The sequence below is a fragment of the Lichenostomus cassidix genome, chromosome 1 (assembly GCF_008360975.1).
Source record: "Lichenostomus cassidix isolate B80296 chromosome 1, HeHo_3.0, whole genome shotgun sequence".
Lineage (NCBI taxonomy): Eukaryota > Metazoa > Chordata > Aves > Passeriformes > Meliphagidae > Lichenostomus > Lichenostomus cassidix.
Genome location: NC_139479.1, coordinates 58,810,247 through 58,828,758, shown reverse-complemented (window position 1 = coordinate 58,828,758; position 18,512 = coordinate 58,810,247). Strand labels below are relative to the sequence as shown.

The 18,512-nt window shown below is 37.9% G+C and overlaps 1 protein-coding gene across 1 annotated transcript in view; it reads right to left on the bottom strand.

Annotated features, from left to right (window-relative positions):
• The window catches only part of NAA16 (N-alpha-acetyltransferase 16, NatA auxiliary subunit), a 63,680-nt gene that overhangs the window by 14,826 nt on the left and 30,342 nt on the right, over positions 1-18,512 (bottom strand). The window contains exon 9 of the mRNA XM_085059052.1: positions 18,232-18,338. Within this exon, the coding sequence (XP_084915178.1) occupies positions 18,232-18,338 (107 nt within the window). The remainder of the gene's footprint in view (positions 1-18,231; positions 18,339-18,512) is intronic.

Genomic DNA, 18,512 nt, shown 5'->3' with positions numbered 1-18,512 from the left:
GATATGGAAATATGAACCCTAATTTCTGTGTCCACATCAACTGCAAATTTAGTTGCAAAATCTGTCTCTTGAATTTGCTATTATCTGTATTCTAGAATCATCATTGCCACCTTAAAGGCAATAGTATTTTACTATTTCTAAAAGGTACAGCACTCTTCATAATTTTATAATTTCTAAAAACTGACCTGAGGTATCTGGAAATAGCATTATATTGACCACATACTAATTTCAAACAGAATTATTTTAGGAAAATGGTGTGTTTATTCTCTTGCCATTGAGTTGAAAAAGCTTAAGGTTATCACAGAAGTGTAACTGAAGTAATCAAAAAATCTCTAATTTCATTACAAAAAGACTGAATTAATTTCTGGGGTCACCAGTTTCAGAAGCCTTTCAGTTGATCAGAATTTAAACTTCAAACCTTTTCATAGGTCACTACCTACACCTTTCGTTTTAGTATGGAAGAACAATGAGCTAAGCAGCAAGAATCCAAGAAGGAGGAAATGGGCTTTAGCCTTATTTGCATGAACAAGTGAAGTGCTCATTTTTCCTCCTATACCCTAAAGATTAAAATCGTGCATGCTCACACACCATTATATATTCTTGTCAAGTGTAGCAATTCTGAAAGCTAAAAAAACATCTTGCACACTTGGTACTACTTGAAGCAAAGACTCCACAAAGACCGTAATGCTATTCCATTCCTCTGCAACTTACTTCCATTGGAAAGGACAGTTTTGTAAGTAAACTTGGAGTAAATGCTTTAAAATGAGTAGCTGAGAAATACAAATAGACTGGAATAAATATAATGCACATACATGTTAATTTCTTTTTGAATTCGAAGTAACAAGAATGCAATTCACTTGAACTCCAACTCTGAATTACTTTTCTTCTGTGAGCACTAGTTTGAATTTATCTGTGTAATTTGATTACACCAAGATAAATTTTGTGTCCTCTTTTGTAAAAGACGGCCTAAAGGGAAAGTGATTGTTTTCCAGGTAAAAGGCTGATGACTAGAATTCTTCTATTGTCTTTTGAAGCTATCAGAGTGTTACCTATGGGCCCACCATGGAATGGAAATCTGTGTTGCATGCTATGCCATATACCAAGTGACTCTGCTACAGAAATTTGTCTTTAGACAAAAAAAGGCCTATCAAAGGTAAGAACAATGGTATGGGGCTCCAAAATGCAATGTTAGGGCTACAGTAGCCTAAATTTTAGTTTGTTTTTTTTTCCTATATTCCATGTAGTAGTAAGTTGTATGAAATGACAAAGGAATAAGAGTAAGGAGAACAGCAATACAAAAAGGTTAAGAAATATCAATAAATAAATTGAGGTGAAATACATCATGGAAGACGAACTCAACAGCCCACTACCACAAAGCAAGGACGCAAATTTTTCAAGTAAAAGGCTTAAATTTTCTGATTTATGGACACTAAATTACTACATTGATTCCATATCCTATTACTACATCAGTTGTGTAAAATATTTTATAATAGACTTCAGTTTCAATGACAACCTTCCAAACACCAATACAGTATTTACTTCAATGAAACAACTGCAAGAAAAGGAACTGAATTATTGTAATGTACTATAAAGGGGTTAGACTAAAGCTGTGTCAATAGCCTTTTTTCTTTAAAGACTTCAGAAAGTTAATTTATTAGTTACAAATGCTACATTTAAATATTTTTGTTTCATTTGCTTCTATTAGAGTTCAGTAAGGAGTTACCAGCACTTCCAGTGCAAACAACTTAAAAGCTACTGTATAACAGGCAGTTTGAGAAGCAATCCATATGTTGACATTTGGCACAGGTTTGAGTCCCTGCTTTTTGATTTCCTGAGGACTCATTAAGTATTATCTGCTCTATTCTCAAAGCCAAATGACCAAAGGAGAAACTTTGAATACTGCTACTGAAATGTACAGTTTCAAGGTGCACCTATAAAGCTGCCCAAACAAGAAAACATGCTACTGATCAGTAGATACAGATGCAACAGTGGTCTTAAGCAAAGAAAAATTAGTTATGCATTAGTACAGGTAAATCTTCAGGCAAATCCCAGAAACACTTTCAGATCTGTGTTCCAGTATGTGCTTTCATAAAAAGATTTCACTGTTACAAAATTCATATGTAATTAAATACTGATTCAGGCAAGGGGTATTTTACACTATGGTGCCTTGTCCACCAGTGTGGCTAGCACAGGTTTTTCCCATGAGAAGTTTTCTTGTGTTTTGTAAATAAAGATAAAGTTTGGATGCTGTTGGAACAGTGTCCCAGAACTTGGACAGTGCAGGCCTGGCCAATCAGGCCTGGGGGAAGGCTTCTGACTGACCAATCTGGGTGACTTTTGAGAACTCTATATATGTGATGAAATCAAAACAATAAAGGTCATTCCTTCTTGCCACTGAGAACTGATGCATTCATTACTCTGCTAGCTGCTCAACAGCGACACACCAGCAGCAGGGATAAGAACACAAAACAGTGAGTGACATTTAAAACACTGAAATGGTCCATCATCATGCCTCAATCCATCACTTCTGGGTATAACCACACAGTAGGAGACTGATGCTTTAGAAAACCACTTTGAATGCTTCCTCCTTATGGAACACCTAATAAACATACATACTAAAAGCTAAACATTTGTGTGTTATGGGCTGTTTTGGGATTTAAGAGAACTGACACTTTATAAAGACCAGCTATTCACAGTTCTGTACTGCATCCAGAGTAGTTTCAATTGTTCAGTTACTTTAATGAAAGTAATTTTACTCTCTTTCAAGTACAGTTCCTTGCAGCCTACTCCTAAACAGAAACCAATGCCTTTAAGAAGATACTGCTGCTCAGAAAATAGCCTCACCTTAGTGTCAAGTCTACAAGCTTCTGAAATATCAGTGTCTCATATTGTACATATTGTACTTTGTTCTTCAAATGGAATTCAATGGATCCTACAAGTTTCAAACCCCCATGAGCTGGAGACTCTTCCACACAGGAAAACTTTGGCTAGTCCTTTTCATAACCTCCCACAAAGGGATAGAGGAGGAAAACTAGACAACAGTTTTCAGTAGGTGACCTAATGAGGCTTCTCTTAAGAAACTTCTGGGTATTTATTTGGCAATAATGAGAGCAGATAGATACTAAAAAAATAGAAATATCAAAAGAGTCTCACCTACTCAGATTCATCTGTCTCAGAAAGCTCCTGAACAAAGACATAAGAGAAGAATGACATAGAAGAATCATTCTATATTCAAAAGCCATCTAGTATCAGCCGGGAAAAAATGAAAAGTCTGGGTGCTTCTTATTCACCTACACAACAGACCTCATTTGAGACATCCAATCCTGAAGTACATAAAACCTTCAGTTAAGGGAAAAAGACATGTACAATTCAGTAATCAAAGCTGCCTTGGTATTACCAAGCAGGTGCCTTCCAAACAGTTAGCTGCCTGAAAGCTCAAATGTTTTGGCACAAGAATCAGATATATTTTCTCTGGGCAGGGCCTTCATTTCAAAGGCAGTGTTACATGGAGCATTACCTTCCTAACCTTCTATATGCAGACAATTTTAAAGACAACTGTAGCCCTTCCTCAGGAGGGCAATGGGATGCTGTCAAACTTGTCTCCCTCCTTCAAAATAAGGGTGTAATTTCACAGGAACATCTTACACTGATAAAGCACTTCTACTTTTCTAGCACAAGGACACCTAGTGCAGAGGAGCTGGAAAAAGAGACGGAAAACAGCCAGGATAGGGGATATACAGATAACAGAAGGTAACAGAAGGGGATACCCTTCATGAACCTACTCATCTTCCACAGGATGAAGGTCTTCTGTGCTAGAAAAGAAACAGGATGATTCCTAAGACAGATGTTCTCAAATCTGGAATCTGACAACCTGACTCAGATGTCAGGCAGCTCCTTATGATTCAAAGCGTGTGGTCTTCACCACTGGGAAGCTGGATTTCTCAGCTGGTTCTGAAGCTCTAGAGTGGGAGGAAGACTGCAGAAACCAACCTGAAAAGGCAGTATTTCTGCATATTACACTTTCACTTCAGACAAAATTATGTATACAGGGGAAAAAGGAACATGTGTTCTTGCCCTTCAAAGAAAGATTACATCACCTGTCCTTGAAACTTTGCATTGAACCACCTTTCTCCTTAAATACAGGATTCTCCACAGAGGTACCTTTCCTATAGAAAACTTGTTTCTTGCATATAACGCATGGTGCTGACAACACTGGCCCTGCTGGTCACAGAAACTGATTCCAAAGCACCACTTATTTTGTCATCAGCAAATCAAACATCTCTGAATTGGACGAGTACTTATTTGAAAAACCAACTCCTAAAGATGCAAAAATTCTACTTTAATAGCAGAAAAGTATGTCTCACATATGAATATGAATAAATATGAATAAATCAATTCCTTGATATTCATCTCATAGTACAACTGAACTTTGACAGTATCTCCCATCACCAGCTTTGCAAGTCATCGTACTGAACAAAGCTTTCTGGTTCCCAGAGTAAGAAGAGTATTGTTTATGCACTTCAAATTCATTCAAATAGTATTCTTTATTCATTTAGTTCAGATTGTGACACCACTTTTCCAGTACAGCAGAAGCAGCATCCACTAGACTTGGTCACCCTTATGTCTACTGGAGAAACTGAAAAATAGCTGTACTTTGAAAATATCTAACCCCCTATATCTAGATTATATATCTGGATATCTCCATATCAACAGATTGAGATATCTAGAAACCATTTGCAAGTGGTTTTGCTACATAGTACTCAAGGGAAAGCACTGTTGTGCAACTTCAAAACAGTCAGCCCTCATCATCTAGAAAAAATAGGATACCTAGAGACTGAATGACAAATAGCCCTTTAACAGCAGTTGACAGTGCTGTCCCTGTGCCAGAAAACCATGTTGATATTAACAGAAAGTCCTTGTGACCAAAACAGGAATATCTTTCACAACGCAAAGAAACAGACAGTACATACCCTGAAGCAATACTCTAAATGCCTCACGGGAAATGGAGAAGCAACAATAAAAACAGTCCACAAGAGTACTATGTCAATACTTGAAATCTTTGCTATAACAAGATGTTATCTAAGAAAGGGATTAGAAGGTGCTCACAACATGAAGAAGTGGTATCAATAGACCCTGAAAAATATTTATGAGCTTAGTACCAAACAGAATAAGACTGAAAAAACATAATGCAGTTGTTGGCTCAGAGTTCTGGAGAAGACCTTTGATGACAACTTTTTAAACAGGGTTTGCAGCTCATCTGTGGTACACAGTTAACAACACCAAACCAAGCCTTTCTTGAGTTGTCTCCAGTACCAGTCCATTTCTGAGACAGTGGTAATCATTCACACATACACACAAAGCCAGCCAACACAACAGAGCTGAAAGCTGAACCCACAAAACAATGATGATTCCCACTATAATAAGCTAGTTCCTTGTTTTTCTTTTGATTCCACACTCTCCACACCATTCTAAACAGAACCTTCCCCAGAAACAATTTAGCACTTGAAAAAGCTCTGACACAATGACAGCACAAACAAGAATGTCTCCTGTTGCTCACAGAGACACTTCCATAGTCTCCCTGAAAAGGGTTACTTGATTGCTCGTGATGAATGAGTTGGATATAGCTTGGCAAGGAACTTGTACTCCCTTCTTGAGAAGGGTCTCTAGAGACACTGTGATGGAGAATTTTGGGTTCAGACCCAGCTAAGTTCTGCCCATGTGGTAAATCTGCAGTCTGAAGTTCCCATCCTTACAAATGCTGATGCTTAGATGTGAACTTTCAGGCCTGCAGAAGGCCTGAAAGTAGCAGAGACACACTTCTGATAACCTCTGGTATCCAGCAAGGCCCTGTCACATGATTAATGGTATTTCAGTCCAAGGCATTTTGTCCATACCTTTCTGGATGGAAAAAGGAAGGAAGTTTCAAATAAAGAAGCTGCCAATATTTTTCCCTTTTCAAAAAGAAGAAAAAAACATCCTAAATTCAATTAACCACATGGGGAGAAAAGGGCAGGAGGAAAGAGCAGCTACACATTAGAAAAAGTGTTTTACTACAGCCTAATGAAGACAAGAAGCATCTTCATCTGTAGCCAAGAGGTGATTGGCATGAACTGAGATCTGCTTTTCATCCAGGCTAAGAACAAAACATGCCAAACACATGAGCCAGCTGGCACACTTGCACTGCACAAAAGGTCTGAGTTCAAGCTCTTCCAGTGTAATCCACACAGGAAGATGTTCATGGGCAGCCACCAAAAAAGTTGCATTTTCTATTACTTACTATAATTTTATACAAATTAATATCTAAGATCACAGCATCTATAAGCTCAGACAGTTCAGAGAAGAACCAAAAAAATTCTGCAGCAAGACTCAGACTGCTTGATTTTGATTTTTTTTAAAGCAACATTTCTCCATTATTTTAAAAATGTCCCAAAACCAACTACTTTGAAACGTAAGATTTATCAGTGTGAAAAGGAAAATGTGTAGGTTATGCAAATGACTGAATATTTCCATTTTTAGTCATGGCAGCCATACACTAGCTTACTTGCAACTACTTTGTCTCACTTAATAAGTTTTTGTTCCACAACTTTTTACATAGCTGAGAGAGATTTCCCTCACCCAACGAAGTATGAACAAGCCTGCAGAGAATATTTAAATAAATCACTCCAATTGTAAAAGCCCTATTTAGCCTCACGTGGACAACTTCCATTGCTTACACTTGAGTATATGGCTAATATCTGAATGCAATAAAGAAATCACAAATAAAAACTATTTTACCACCTCACACCATGAAAATAAAACCAGAAAAACAGGACAACCAACCATTTACTTAACACAAGTCACCTTACTTATTCATCTGTGACATATGCAGATGTCAAGGATGCAGCTTTACTGTTTTGTGTAATACACAATGAAAGCATTGCTTTAAAACTTAACAGCAATTCACATGTAGGTACATGTCCATTTTTTAAATTTACTCAACTAAGCCATCAATACGCACTTCTGCTTCCCTGAGAAAACCATTTTTAAATGTGTGTCTATGCTCATGTTGACAGGGAAAGACAAAAATCTGTAACCTGCACTAAAACACACATCCTTATGCTATCATGGTTAGTCACCAACTTTAGCATTTCTCAGTGTGTGGTAGCTAAGCAGACATTTAGTCTCAGGAATTTCACCACAGAGCTACCAGCTTATAAGGACTGACTAATCGCAAAGCAATAATTTTGGACTACTGTATTTGAAACCACTGCTGTCCATTGCTGCTAGCACTGCTAACATCTAATCCTGAAATAAAAGAAGTGAAACTTCTAGTGTCAAAATGAACACATAAGCTATCTGAAACACCAAACTCCAGAAGAAAAAAACTTCCTCCATTTATCTGAGTCTAGTTTGCATTTGTCATTCAAAAAGTAGCTTGTAACATCTATTCCGTATACTTGCTCTGCTGAAGCAACATGCCCTTAAAAATAATGCTATGTACAAGTATAATCAATTGGAAAGTTTATAGCAGCTGTAGTACAATACAAATTCAGAGCAAACCAATATTCTAAGACGACTCTCTGGTCATCACATGACCAATTTAATGAGAAACTGGTTTTCTGAAGGCTTTCGGACAAATTTGGGGACTGCACTAAAGAAAGCAAATCATTTCACATGAGCAAAACATCAGTAGGAGCAACTATGAGCAGAGATATTTAGATAATTTCTTGTGGGTCTCCAAATGGGTTATTTGGAGCAGTTAATCCCAATATAGATCACTCAAACTAAAAAAGCTCTCTTGATAAAGTAGTTCATAAATCAGCTGCTACACCTGTCAGCTTTGGCTTGCATGTTATCTCACAGACCCAAACTGTCAGCATCAGCATGTTTTACACTCCCCATTCTCACTGCACAGTGGAAGCATCCTATCCTTGCTGTACCTACAATAATGTTTCTCATCCTTCTCCTTCCTCTACTTATTTTTAAATTTCCTTACTCCTTATGATCCAGCTGCACAGTACAGCTGTACCAGTTGTTAGCCAGGTCCTGGGTAAATCCACTTACCGATCACCCATCCTGGAATTTGACTTAAAGGCACTACTTCCTAACACTTGAAGTAATGGAGTCAGTATGAACAAAAGGCTGTCCTTAGTTAATCTTACAGAGCTATTTCTTCTAAAAATGCAGGGTTTCCTAACAGAACTAATGTTTTTTACTTCCTTACGTAATCCATCAATAATTTGCAGAGGACATCTAACTAAAGAAAAAAAAGAAAGAAAACCAACAAAAAACCATCAGTGGCAACTTGCTTTATATTCCTTTAGCTTCCCACATTAAGGCAGAAATATGCCTTCTTTCCAGAAAGGTTAAAGAAAGATCTTCACTGAAGACAGCCTACCTTCCTGTGTAGATAGTCTTACACCTTTTTTTGAGACTGTTGTTTCTGACGTTTCTTCCAGCCAGACATTTTCTCTCATCCAGTATTTCCTCACAGTCTCCATGATTTTAGATACTCAGAAAAAGGGCACATGTGCACTAATGTCGAGCTTCAATGGAATCAACCAATGCACCTGCAACACAATCGACGTAAACCTTGATGTTGACTAATTGAAGATCTTCACTCTTTGGATTTTTTATCTCATGGATACAGAGACCAGCATGTATGGGGAACCAAAGAGGATTTCAGAGCACTGATCAAGTACAAAGAGAATTTTCTGTGGAGGAGGTGAAGGCAGCACTCCAAGATCCATTTCTTGTGAGGAAGAGTAACAAATAAGGCAGTTCACAGATATTTCTAATACATCTGGACTGTAGCTTATAGAAGGTGAAAATAAATATACCCCATATAATTGCATATACTTGAGATTTTTCGCTTCCAGCAAAGACATTCTGCCAAGAGCCACAGTTACATTCACTCTGGACAGTAACTTTGCATAAACTTGTAATAATAAAGTGACACTCCTAAATGCTAGTTTTTGCTTCCCAAACATACAAAAAAGCCTACAGCTTCTCCTTGACATAAAAGTTATACCAACTGTGCAAATTTTATTCAAGCATAAAGGTATCAGCATGATAAATATAAATAGTCAAGTACTCTTGCTAATCAGAAACTAAAAAAAACTGGTAAAATTATTTAATAACCCTCCATATTATACAGTAGGCTTTTTAAATTAATGGTTTTTCATAAGTCCAGCAAACTCAAGGAAAATGGCATAAGTTGCTGATACTGATATTTCGGTAATAACAAACTTTAGATACGAAAGTACTAAGCAAAGCATAAAAGCTATGAAAACACTTGTAGCATAGAAGAAAAGCCCAGCAGCTAGACAGTTAATCTCTTTCCCTACACAGGAGACTAAGACACCCATATCACAGCACTTAAATTTACACACAGACTATATTGTGTTGAGACATTTTCCTTGTAAATGCTCCATGTTTCTCAGTACATAAACCCCCCATATATGCAGTCACATTTCAAAACTTTTCATTTACATAGTAGTAGTTCAAGTGATTATTCCAAAAAGTCTCCGCAAATCATGAAAATCACATTATTTGTACTATTACAGAAATAGCAACCATAAGTAAAAAAATTTACTATATTTATCTATTTTAAGCTGTGTTTAAAGTAACATTTCAAAGTTGTAGAGGAAAGTACATTATCTTGTTAATAAAACCCCCAAAACACAACCACAGAAGTTTGTTTATGTTGGATGAAGTTTTTGATTACAGCCTCCCTGCTATCCTTCTATATATCTCACTTGCTTGGAATTAATTCACTGTAGTTAGTCACCTACAATTCTTAGTACACAGTCCTTGCTTAAAAGTCACAAAGACCAGAAATTCACTTTAAAATACAAGTTACCTCCAAGTATGTTTATGAATTGATGATGCAAAACCTCCCTATTTTATGGCAAGATCAAGAATATCAAGTGAATAAATTTTCAAAGGCAAGATGAGAACTACATGTTTTAAATGTTCTTAAGACACTACTTTTTTTTTCAGAAATAACTATAGTTCTTCAAAACACACTATCATCTTTGGCACTACTACACATAAGCACCTTTCATAGCATGTGATTTTTTTTAAAGTCACATCTGTGGACTTTCCAAATGAGGACAGCCAGTATTTTTTTTTCCCCACATTTAATCCATCCATCTTTTCAAGTTTGGCATTGCAGAAATGGTTTGTTGAGCAGCTCCACTTGTAGCTTAAGACCACAACATATGACAAAAACCCCCAGATTTAAAATTGTACAGACTCAGAAATTGGTACTCAAACACTTGCACACCGTACTTTTTCTTTCAGCAAAAATGGCAGAGTGGAAAGACAGGGCAGAACGTACAACTGGGAATGTGAACCACTCTGTCCACAAGTCAGGGCTCTTAGATAATCCATTCTGAATTGCATGAGAGACTCATAAATCAGTTCCCTAAGAACATCATCTGCTGGCATCCTATAACTTCCATGTCTTTTATCTTCACCTTTAACATACACAGCACAGAAAGAGCAAGAACTTTTCAGGTGCAGAAGTTCTACATCTTAAAACTCCAAGATGAGGATGACAGCTCATGGGACTTGTGTTATCAGCTCCCATAAAGCAAGCTATTTTTGGGTAAAAGGCCATCTTCTCTTTAAATATATGCCATTGTAATTGTCACTGCAGATCACAGTAAGGCACCAGGTATCGGGAAGAGCAGATATAAGTAACAGTTGTTAAAAATTGAAGTCCTGATCTCCAAAGCACAGCACCTCATTTATAATCTCACATATGGCATCTGACAAGCCTTAGACAACCGTGCCACTGAGCACCTCCCAACAGCTGTGCATTTACACAGCACATCAAGGATAGGGGCAAAAGCACATTAACCCCCACCATTGTCACATCAATAGTCCCTGCTGCATAATGTTACTAACACCAGCAGGTTTGCTAGAACAAACTGGCTCCATCAGCAGAAAATTACTCAAACTGAAAATGAGCTATCACACCTGAGAAGTTAGTCTAGATGCAATTACGATTACTAGAATTTTATCAGTATTTTGTCCTCCACTTTTCCTTCACCATATAGATGGGGGCAAACTCATCTTCAGGGAGCATCTACATCAACAGCCTGGCCAAACAATTACTGATTCCTAAGACTGATGTATTCTTTATGCAACTCTTTTTCTCTAATTGAGACTATAAGCAGATGATCACTGACAAAACACCAAATGCACAACACTGTCTATTAGAATTTGCACTGTGAAATTTTGCAGAAATAAAGATGGATGCCATATGTGCCACTTTGAGAGCTCAAAAATCAAGACTGATGAAGGACTGTACAGAAACAACCATATGTGATCCGTAGATCACATCCTTAGCCTAACCCTACTGCACTCTTGAATAAACAACCTGGTTTTTGGCCAAGTACCAAAAGAGCATCAGTTTCATATGCTTCACATGACATGTGGTGAACCATGCGTTTACTCGCATTTAACCTAATCCTAAAGTGAGACTGCAGTTCTTCAACTATGTTTTGAAGTTAATTCATTTCTGAAAGGCAGATTCTGTGACAAGTTCTTCCCTTTGTGAATAGCCTGAAGCAAGAAATTCTAGGAAGTGATTAGGAGAGCTCCGCTGGCAAATGGATATAAAAATCCCAGCTGAAGATTCCAAATTACAGTATCTGGATTAGGGATCTCAGTGCTTCTGTATACAGGCATTCATGTATATCAACATTGCAGTCTCTACTGTGGCTCTCTGAACAGTTTGCTACAGTGTCTTAGTGCTGCTAGACTTGTATAAAATGTATGTGTGCCCTGGCACTGCAGTAGTTTAGACGAGCTTGCCAGCTAGCAAGTAAATGACTACCAGCTGGTCCTGGATTTGAAGGTGAAACATAGTAAAAAGATCAAGAATAATGAAGGTTCGAAGAGACCTCTAGAGAATGCCTAGCCCAACCCCTTGTTGCAGAACAGGGGTCAGCTGAAGCAGATTATTCCTGTCCATGTCCAGTCACATTTTGACCATCACCAAGAAGGCAACTGCACTACCTCTTTGAACAACCTGTTCCCATGTTTGACAACCTCTACGACAAAAGTGTCTTTTCTTTTGCTCAAGTACTTTAACTCGTGCATATAATACCTTGTCTCTGGGCACCAATGAGAAGCATCTGCCTTTTTCACTCTCCCCTTCAGTTAGTTACATACACAAGATCCCATCTGAGCCTTCTCTTCTCCAGGCTGAACAATCCTAATTCTCAAACTCTTTGTATGCCAGACACTCCAGTCCCTTCATCAACTGTACAGCCTTTCTCTGGGCTCTTTCCAGTATGTACAGCCTGGGTATTGGGGAGCCCTGAACTAGACTCACCACACCAGGTGGTGAGGGCTGAAAGAAAGAGGATCACCTCCTTCAACCTCACCGTAGCGCTTGTGGTGCTTTTACTAATACAGCGCAGGATGCCATGGACCTTCTTTGCAACAGGCTACATTGAAGGTTTATGCTCAGTTTGCTACCAGAACCCTCAAGGCCTTTTCCACAAAGCTGCTTTCCAGCTAGTCAGGTCCCAGCCTAGGCTAGAGCATGGGCTTAGTCCTCCTGAGGTGCAGGACCTGACTATCTCCCTTCGTTAAACTCCTAGTCAAACTCATTCTCTAGCCCATCAAGGACTCTGAATGCCAGCACAATCCTCTCAGGGATCAGCCACTCCTAGTTTTGTATCATATGCAAGGTTCTTGAGGGATACACTGCCCCATCAACTAAGTCATTAACAAAGATGCTTCCCACTGCTGGCCCCAGTGTTACCTACCTGGGGAACCCAGCTAGACTTCATGCAGCTGATGACAACACTGAGCCTGGCAGCTCAGCCAGTTTTCAGTACAAATTACTGTCTAGTAAGGTGTGCTTCAAGATGTTGTCTACGTTATCACGGATGGTGTCAAAAGGCTTGCTAATAAATGGGATCAACGGCTGTCCCCTTGTATGCTAAGAGAGTAATTTTGTTAGAGAAGGCTATTAAGTTAATCAGGCATGAATTCCCCTTCATAAATCCATCCTACCTACTGGGCTTTGTGTGTTTGGTAATCGTTTCCAGGATTATCTGCCTTTCCAGCTTCACAAAGATTGTGATCAATCTGACTGGCCCATAGTTCCTCAGATCCTCCTTTTTGTACATCTTAAAAACGAGGGAGACATTCACTCTCCCCTGACCTCAGCAAACCCCATCCATCGTGATCATCTTTCAAAGACTGAATGGCAGTGCAGTGACATTATCTAGCTCCACTAAGAGTAGGAGATGCATCCCAATCAAGGTTCAATGAGCACATCCAGTATGTTTAGACATTCAATAACTTGATCCTCCACTACCAAGATGCATGCATTTAAGAAAGCAATTGAAGTGACACCCACATACCCTCAAAAAATCACAAAAGTGGTGTACATTCTCTGTTGCCTTGATATACCAAACTTGATACTTGACCAGCAACTCTTAGAAGACTACCAGAAGACTCACCACAAGTGTTGAGCTTGAAATGAGAATCTTGTTAGGAAAGATGACAAAAAACAGTATCATGGAAAGCGCTTTGAATTTTACTGGATTCTGTATCGTGAAGAAGTGTGGAGTCACATTTTCACATTTGCTTTATTTTTCAGCATAACAGCAAAAGTTGTCTATGAAATCACTGACAATTGGTATCTTCTGCTTCTCCATGCTACATAACAGGAATCCACTCTTGGACATGTATCATCAAGAGAGCACTACAGGCACCAACTAGGCATCAGTTGAGCAATCCCCTGCTGTTCTGTTGCATGCAGTCACAATTAGAGAATATATGCAGGTGCCTTAATTGAGTCTCCTTCTGACTTAAGAAGCATCCTAGCAGAGGAGCAAAAGATTTCTAGAAGATCAAAAGACAAATATCACCATATCCAATGTTTGCCTTGATGCTAGCAGATAGGAGAAGATGCAGGTTGAGAAGCTAAAAGAAATTTAAGTACCTGCCTGGGACATGTCTTCCTCTCAGGAAGACAAAGCACGTGCTGTATCTGCCAATTAAAGCCATAGACTCAGTGCATGAAGAGTAGAGTTTAAACTGTAGATTTACTGTCACCACCACCATGATGTTGTTTAGGACAGAGTGCCTTTCCTTCACAGAAAGTGCCTTTCCTCCTCTTACCCCAGAGGGCTTTCATTTTGTGACAGAAATTATCCAAATAAAGTTAACATGAGGGAAAAAGGTCTGAGAAACAAACACAGAATGAACTTACGAGAGTTTTGCAGAGCAGTAAGACATGCACAGGGTTCCCTCAGGATGTCTTAAACAATAGCCAGAACCAAGAATATGTTTCAAGAGGAATTGTACTAACAGGCAAAGGCTGCCATTTGAGAAGGTGACTGAACTCAAGATTAGTTCAGAAAAATTAATATCCAACTCAGAATGCAAAAGTCCCTTAACTCTAGTAATCTGTAGAGGAAGCTCTCAGCTCTTGTTCAGATTAGCCGTTTCCTTTCTTTTCTCCAAACCTCAAGGTGAGTAGAACCTGGTGCGATGCTTTTTACATTTGTGAACTTTGCCTTTACATAACCACACTCATTGACCCTACTTCATTATGACCAAGGGTTTTCACATTTAAAAAGCCTCAAGCTGCCATATAATGAATAGAAGGAAAGCATGGACAATTTCTTCACAACATACAGTGGTTACTTCAAGAATTATCTGACACAGGCAGCGAACATCATACTTAAAGTATTTTTTTAAAATACAAACAAAGCCATTACGACAGTGTTCCATCAAATGGTTTCTCTAATATTTTGTAGATAAAAAGTGATCTGTGACTGAGTATCAGCAGTGATGTACCACTGAACACAGTCTATATGATGTTATAAACTTCCTTTTAACAAGACACTCTGAAAAATAGTGTAAGACTGAGTCTGGCAGTCTCTATCACCCTCCAATTGACCTTGTCTTCAATTGGAAAGACATAGAATCTGGCTGTGTACCAAAGTAGCAAGTTAGGAAGTGATTAGTGCATGCCTTTGGTATCTGCTAACCAGGAGCACAGTAACTATTATCACTTGAGAAATAACTTGAACTCTACATCCTAACTCCTTTTACACCTCATTCATGCACATAACCTGTAGGAAATCAGTTGCCAATATTATAAAAAGTAAACAGACATCGACTCAGCTGGCCTTTGTCCAACAGTTCATCCTGCAATTCAATGCCCCTCTCCTTACTTCAATATTAGACTAACTTTATGCTACAGTATGGTATAGAAATGCATTCAGGATACTGAACATCTGGCATTATTTTTTTAAGTATGCAGTATTTCATAATCAAAAGTTCTATGCACAGCACAATACATTGATCAAGTTAAAATGACAGTACAGTTTCTAGGCAAAAGACAATTGTTAGCTTCATTTCTTAGGGCTTCTCACCCTTCAGCTTGAACTACTTATGTCTCCTTCAGTCTAGGTGGCTTCACAAAGAAGAAACAGCAAAAAATAAACCAGTTCACATGCTACTTTATCACAGTAGCATAACAGCACAAAAACTGAAGAAATCACAACCTCATTTGAAGAGCTTTAAAGGATTAAGCCACGTCTTGTATAACTTCCTTCTAAAACTATGGAGAAAAACAAATTAGATCACCGACTTGCAAGCAGTAATGGACCACAAAGCCTGAAACTGGATCACGCTGCAGAAGCATGCACAGAAATTTACAGCAAAGCCTGCTTAACCCTTTCTCCCCATCAGGTTCTGCAGTTCTTTTAAAGTCTGCTTTAACATAATTATCCATAGGTTAACAATTCCCTTCTAGAAGGCAACAGTATTGCTGCGAGTGATGAAACCTGGGACAAGCAGTGATGGATTTCACCACACCATCTCTTACTTTCTCAAGCACCCAAGTTTCACAGTTACCAAATCTTGAACAGGTTCCTTTCAACCCAATTGTGGAGTCAAATATAAACCTCTGCACATCACAAACTGAAGGCAAGGCCAATACACATACATTTTTTTTCTGCTTCAGGATTATAGGCAAGACAGATTGCATAATGCAATATGAAGTATATTTGATTAGAAACTTATTTATTAAGGAATGTTTTACCTCAAAACAAGTCTTCCAGTACACATGGAGCTTTGTTGTTTTTTGGCAATCTTCCTTTATTGAACAGATTTCAGATTCTCATGTCTTTGGTTACTCAAAGAAAGTTTCTCCCAGCAATAACCTTAAGATTACTTTTCTAATGAAACAGTTTAACATTTCCCACTTATGGCACCCTTCCAAGATTTCACCCAAAGGATCACAAACACTTCTACTTACACTGTGAAGGAGGATGAAAAACACCATTCCTACTTAACCAAAGTAAGCCTTATTCTTTTATGAAATGATGAAGAAGTTGTACTCCACTCTCTTCATCACACTAATACTCACACAAGTACGTAAACAAATTCCAATTCAGTAGCTGAAAAAACAACATCCCATGCACCCAGCTGGCACTGCAGTGATTTGAGTTTTAATTTTGGTGGAACATTCATTAATTCTTTCTGGAAGCAGCTGGGAAAGCTTCCTTAATGTTAGTTTCATAGATAGAAAGTACTCATGTAATAGATACTTGGGGAAGGAACCTACCTAGCACAGCCAAAAGGCTGAGGTACCAACTTACTGCAATTAGAAAACATTTTCCTGAACATATCTGACAAATGTTTTCCTTCTCTACAACCACTCTTTTTTCCATGCTGTTCATGAAAGATCACAGACCCACCTGGAACTCTAGAAAGAAGGAACTTTGTAGGCTTAAATACTAACTTGTTCATCAAATCCTCACACCTATGCCACTCCAAAATTGAACTGCAGTTGACTACACCAAACTACATTTGTTTCCAAAGAAACATGGGGAGCATTCTTCCCAACTGGTAGAGAAATCAGAAATTTGCTAGGTATCTTCTAGTAGACATAACACAATAGTGACTACAATCCTCTTTCAGTCAAAATATACCAGTAATTTATGTGAAAAGCTAGTACTGAGCTCTAACTTAGACAAATTAGATATCCAAATACAGTATTTTCCTGAAAGATACATTAGCTTGCTGCAATGTTCTGCCCTCAACCCCTAAATTTTACAAATTCTAAAATTAGGTGTCAGGGACTAAAATTAAAGTTACTGTTAGTTTCAAACATTCTTCTGTTACACTATAGCTATAGGCAAACCCAACCAAGTGGAATGTAAAAGACAGCCTGCCCTGGCAAAGAAAGCACGTGAAATACAACAAAAACACTTTTGCAGACGTTAGCAGCACAAACAAATCCCAAGCTTCTACTCCCCACCACGCAGGGTTGGAGTAAGCAAGCAGCTGCACAGTACTTGAGCTGACAGTTGAGGTTAAACCACACCACCACAACACCAGAATTCACCAAAATTATATCAACCATGGCAAAAGTAGAGACTACAGAAGTGTACTGAAAATTTCATGTTTGAATAACTCACAAAGAAACTCTTAGAAAGAAGAATGTTAGTTTAAATAAAGGAGTATTCACTGCTGGTTGAAAAGCTGCATCATGTATTTAGGGTTTTCCAGATACAAAATTATCTTCTGAACTAGTCATGAACAGATTAGAATACCCATAGTGTTTGTAGCAAAAATAATATCTGAAGGGACTGATCTTAATTATTCTGTTTTCTGCACATTTTGGTAATATGCTTTAATTTCAAAATTTATTTTCACTATATCTTACTGTCAAGTTTGGAAGGAAAAACTACATTTGAAACAATAGTTCTAATGTGACTAATAATTATTCTAATAATTCTAATAATTACACCAAAACTGTGAGGTTAGAAGTACAAAATTAATGCACTGAAGTTTCAGCTAAAGATTGAAATAGGAAACAAGCCTTTGTGATAAATACTAATGTATTAATGCAATTCAGAAATGTACACAGAACAATAGCCACCTCTGTTATCTTAAAAGCATTACTTCTGGTGACATCATAAACCATAAGTTTGAAGAATCCTCTAACACTTGCACTCAAAGTACACAGAGTTAATTATCTTTGATTTTTCAAGAACCTCAGTGCACTCTGCACCAATCTGACTTAAAGCATTTTGACATCAAGTGATCATTCACATATGACAAAATAGCACATTAGGGAAAAAATTGTTCAACAACTGTAATTGGTAGGTTACAGGAAAAGCTACATAAAAACTCTTAGATAGTCTATTAGAAATTCAATACAAAAGACTTCATTAAAACCAAATAAATACTAAATTTTACCTTTTCTGGATTGTAATATAAAGATTTCAAAGTGGTAAACAAGGGTGGGCAGCCTTTACTGAAGTTAACCCTCAGGAACTTATCCGTTAGTTCTCTAAATTTTTCACCTAGGAACAAAAGTGTGTTTGGTTATATGTCAGTGATTGCAAGTGTTACAAAAATATACGCACTAACTGCTGTGCAACTCTGGGTAACAGAGGAACTGAGAAATTGCACTTAAGGGTTTTTATCTTTCCTGTTTTTAATACGACACAAATATGCTCCAGTTTCTTTTTAAAAAA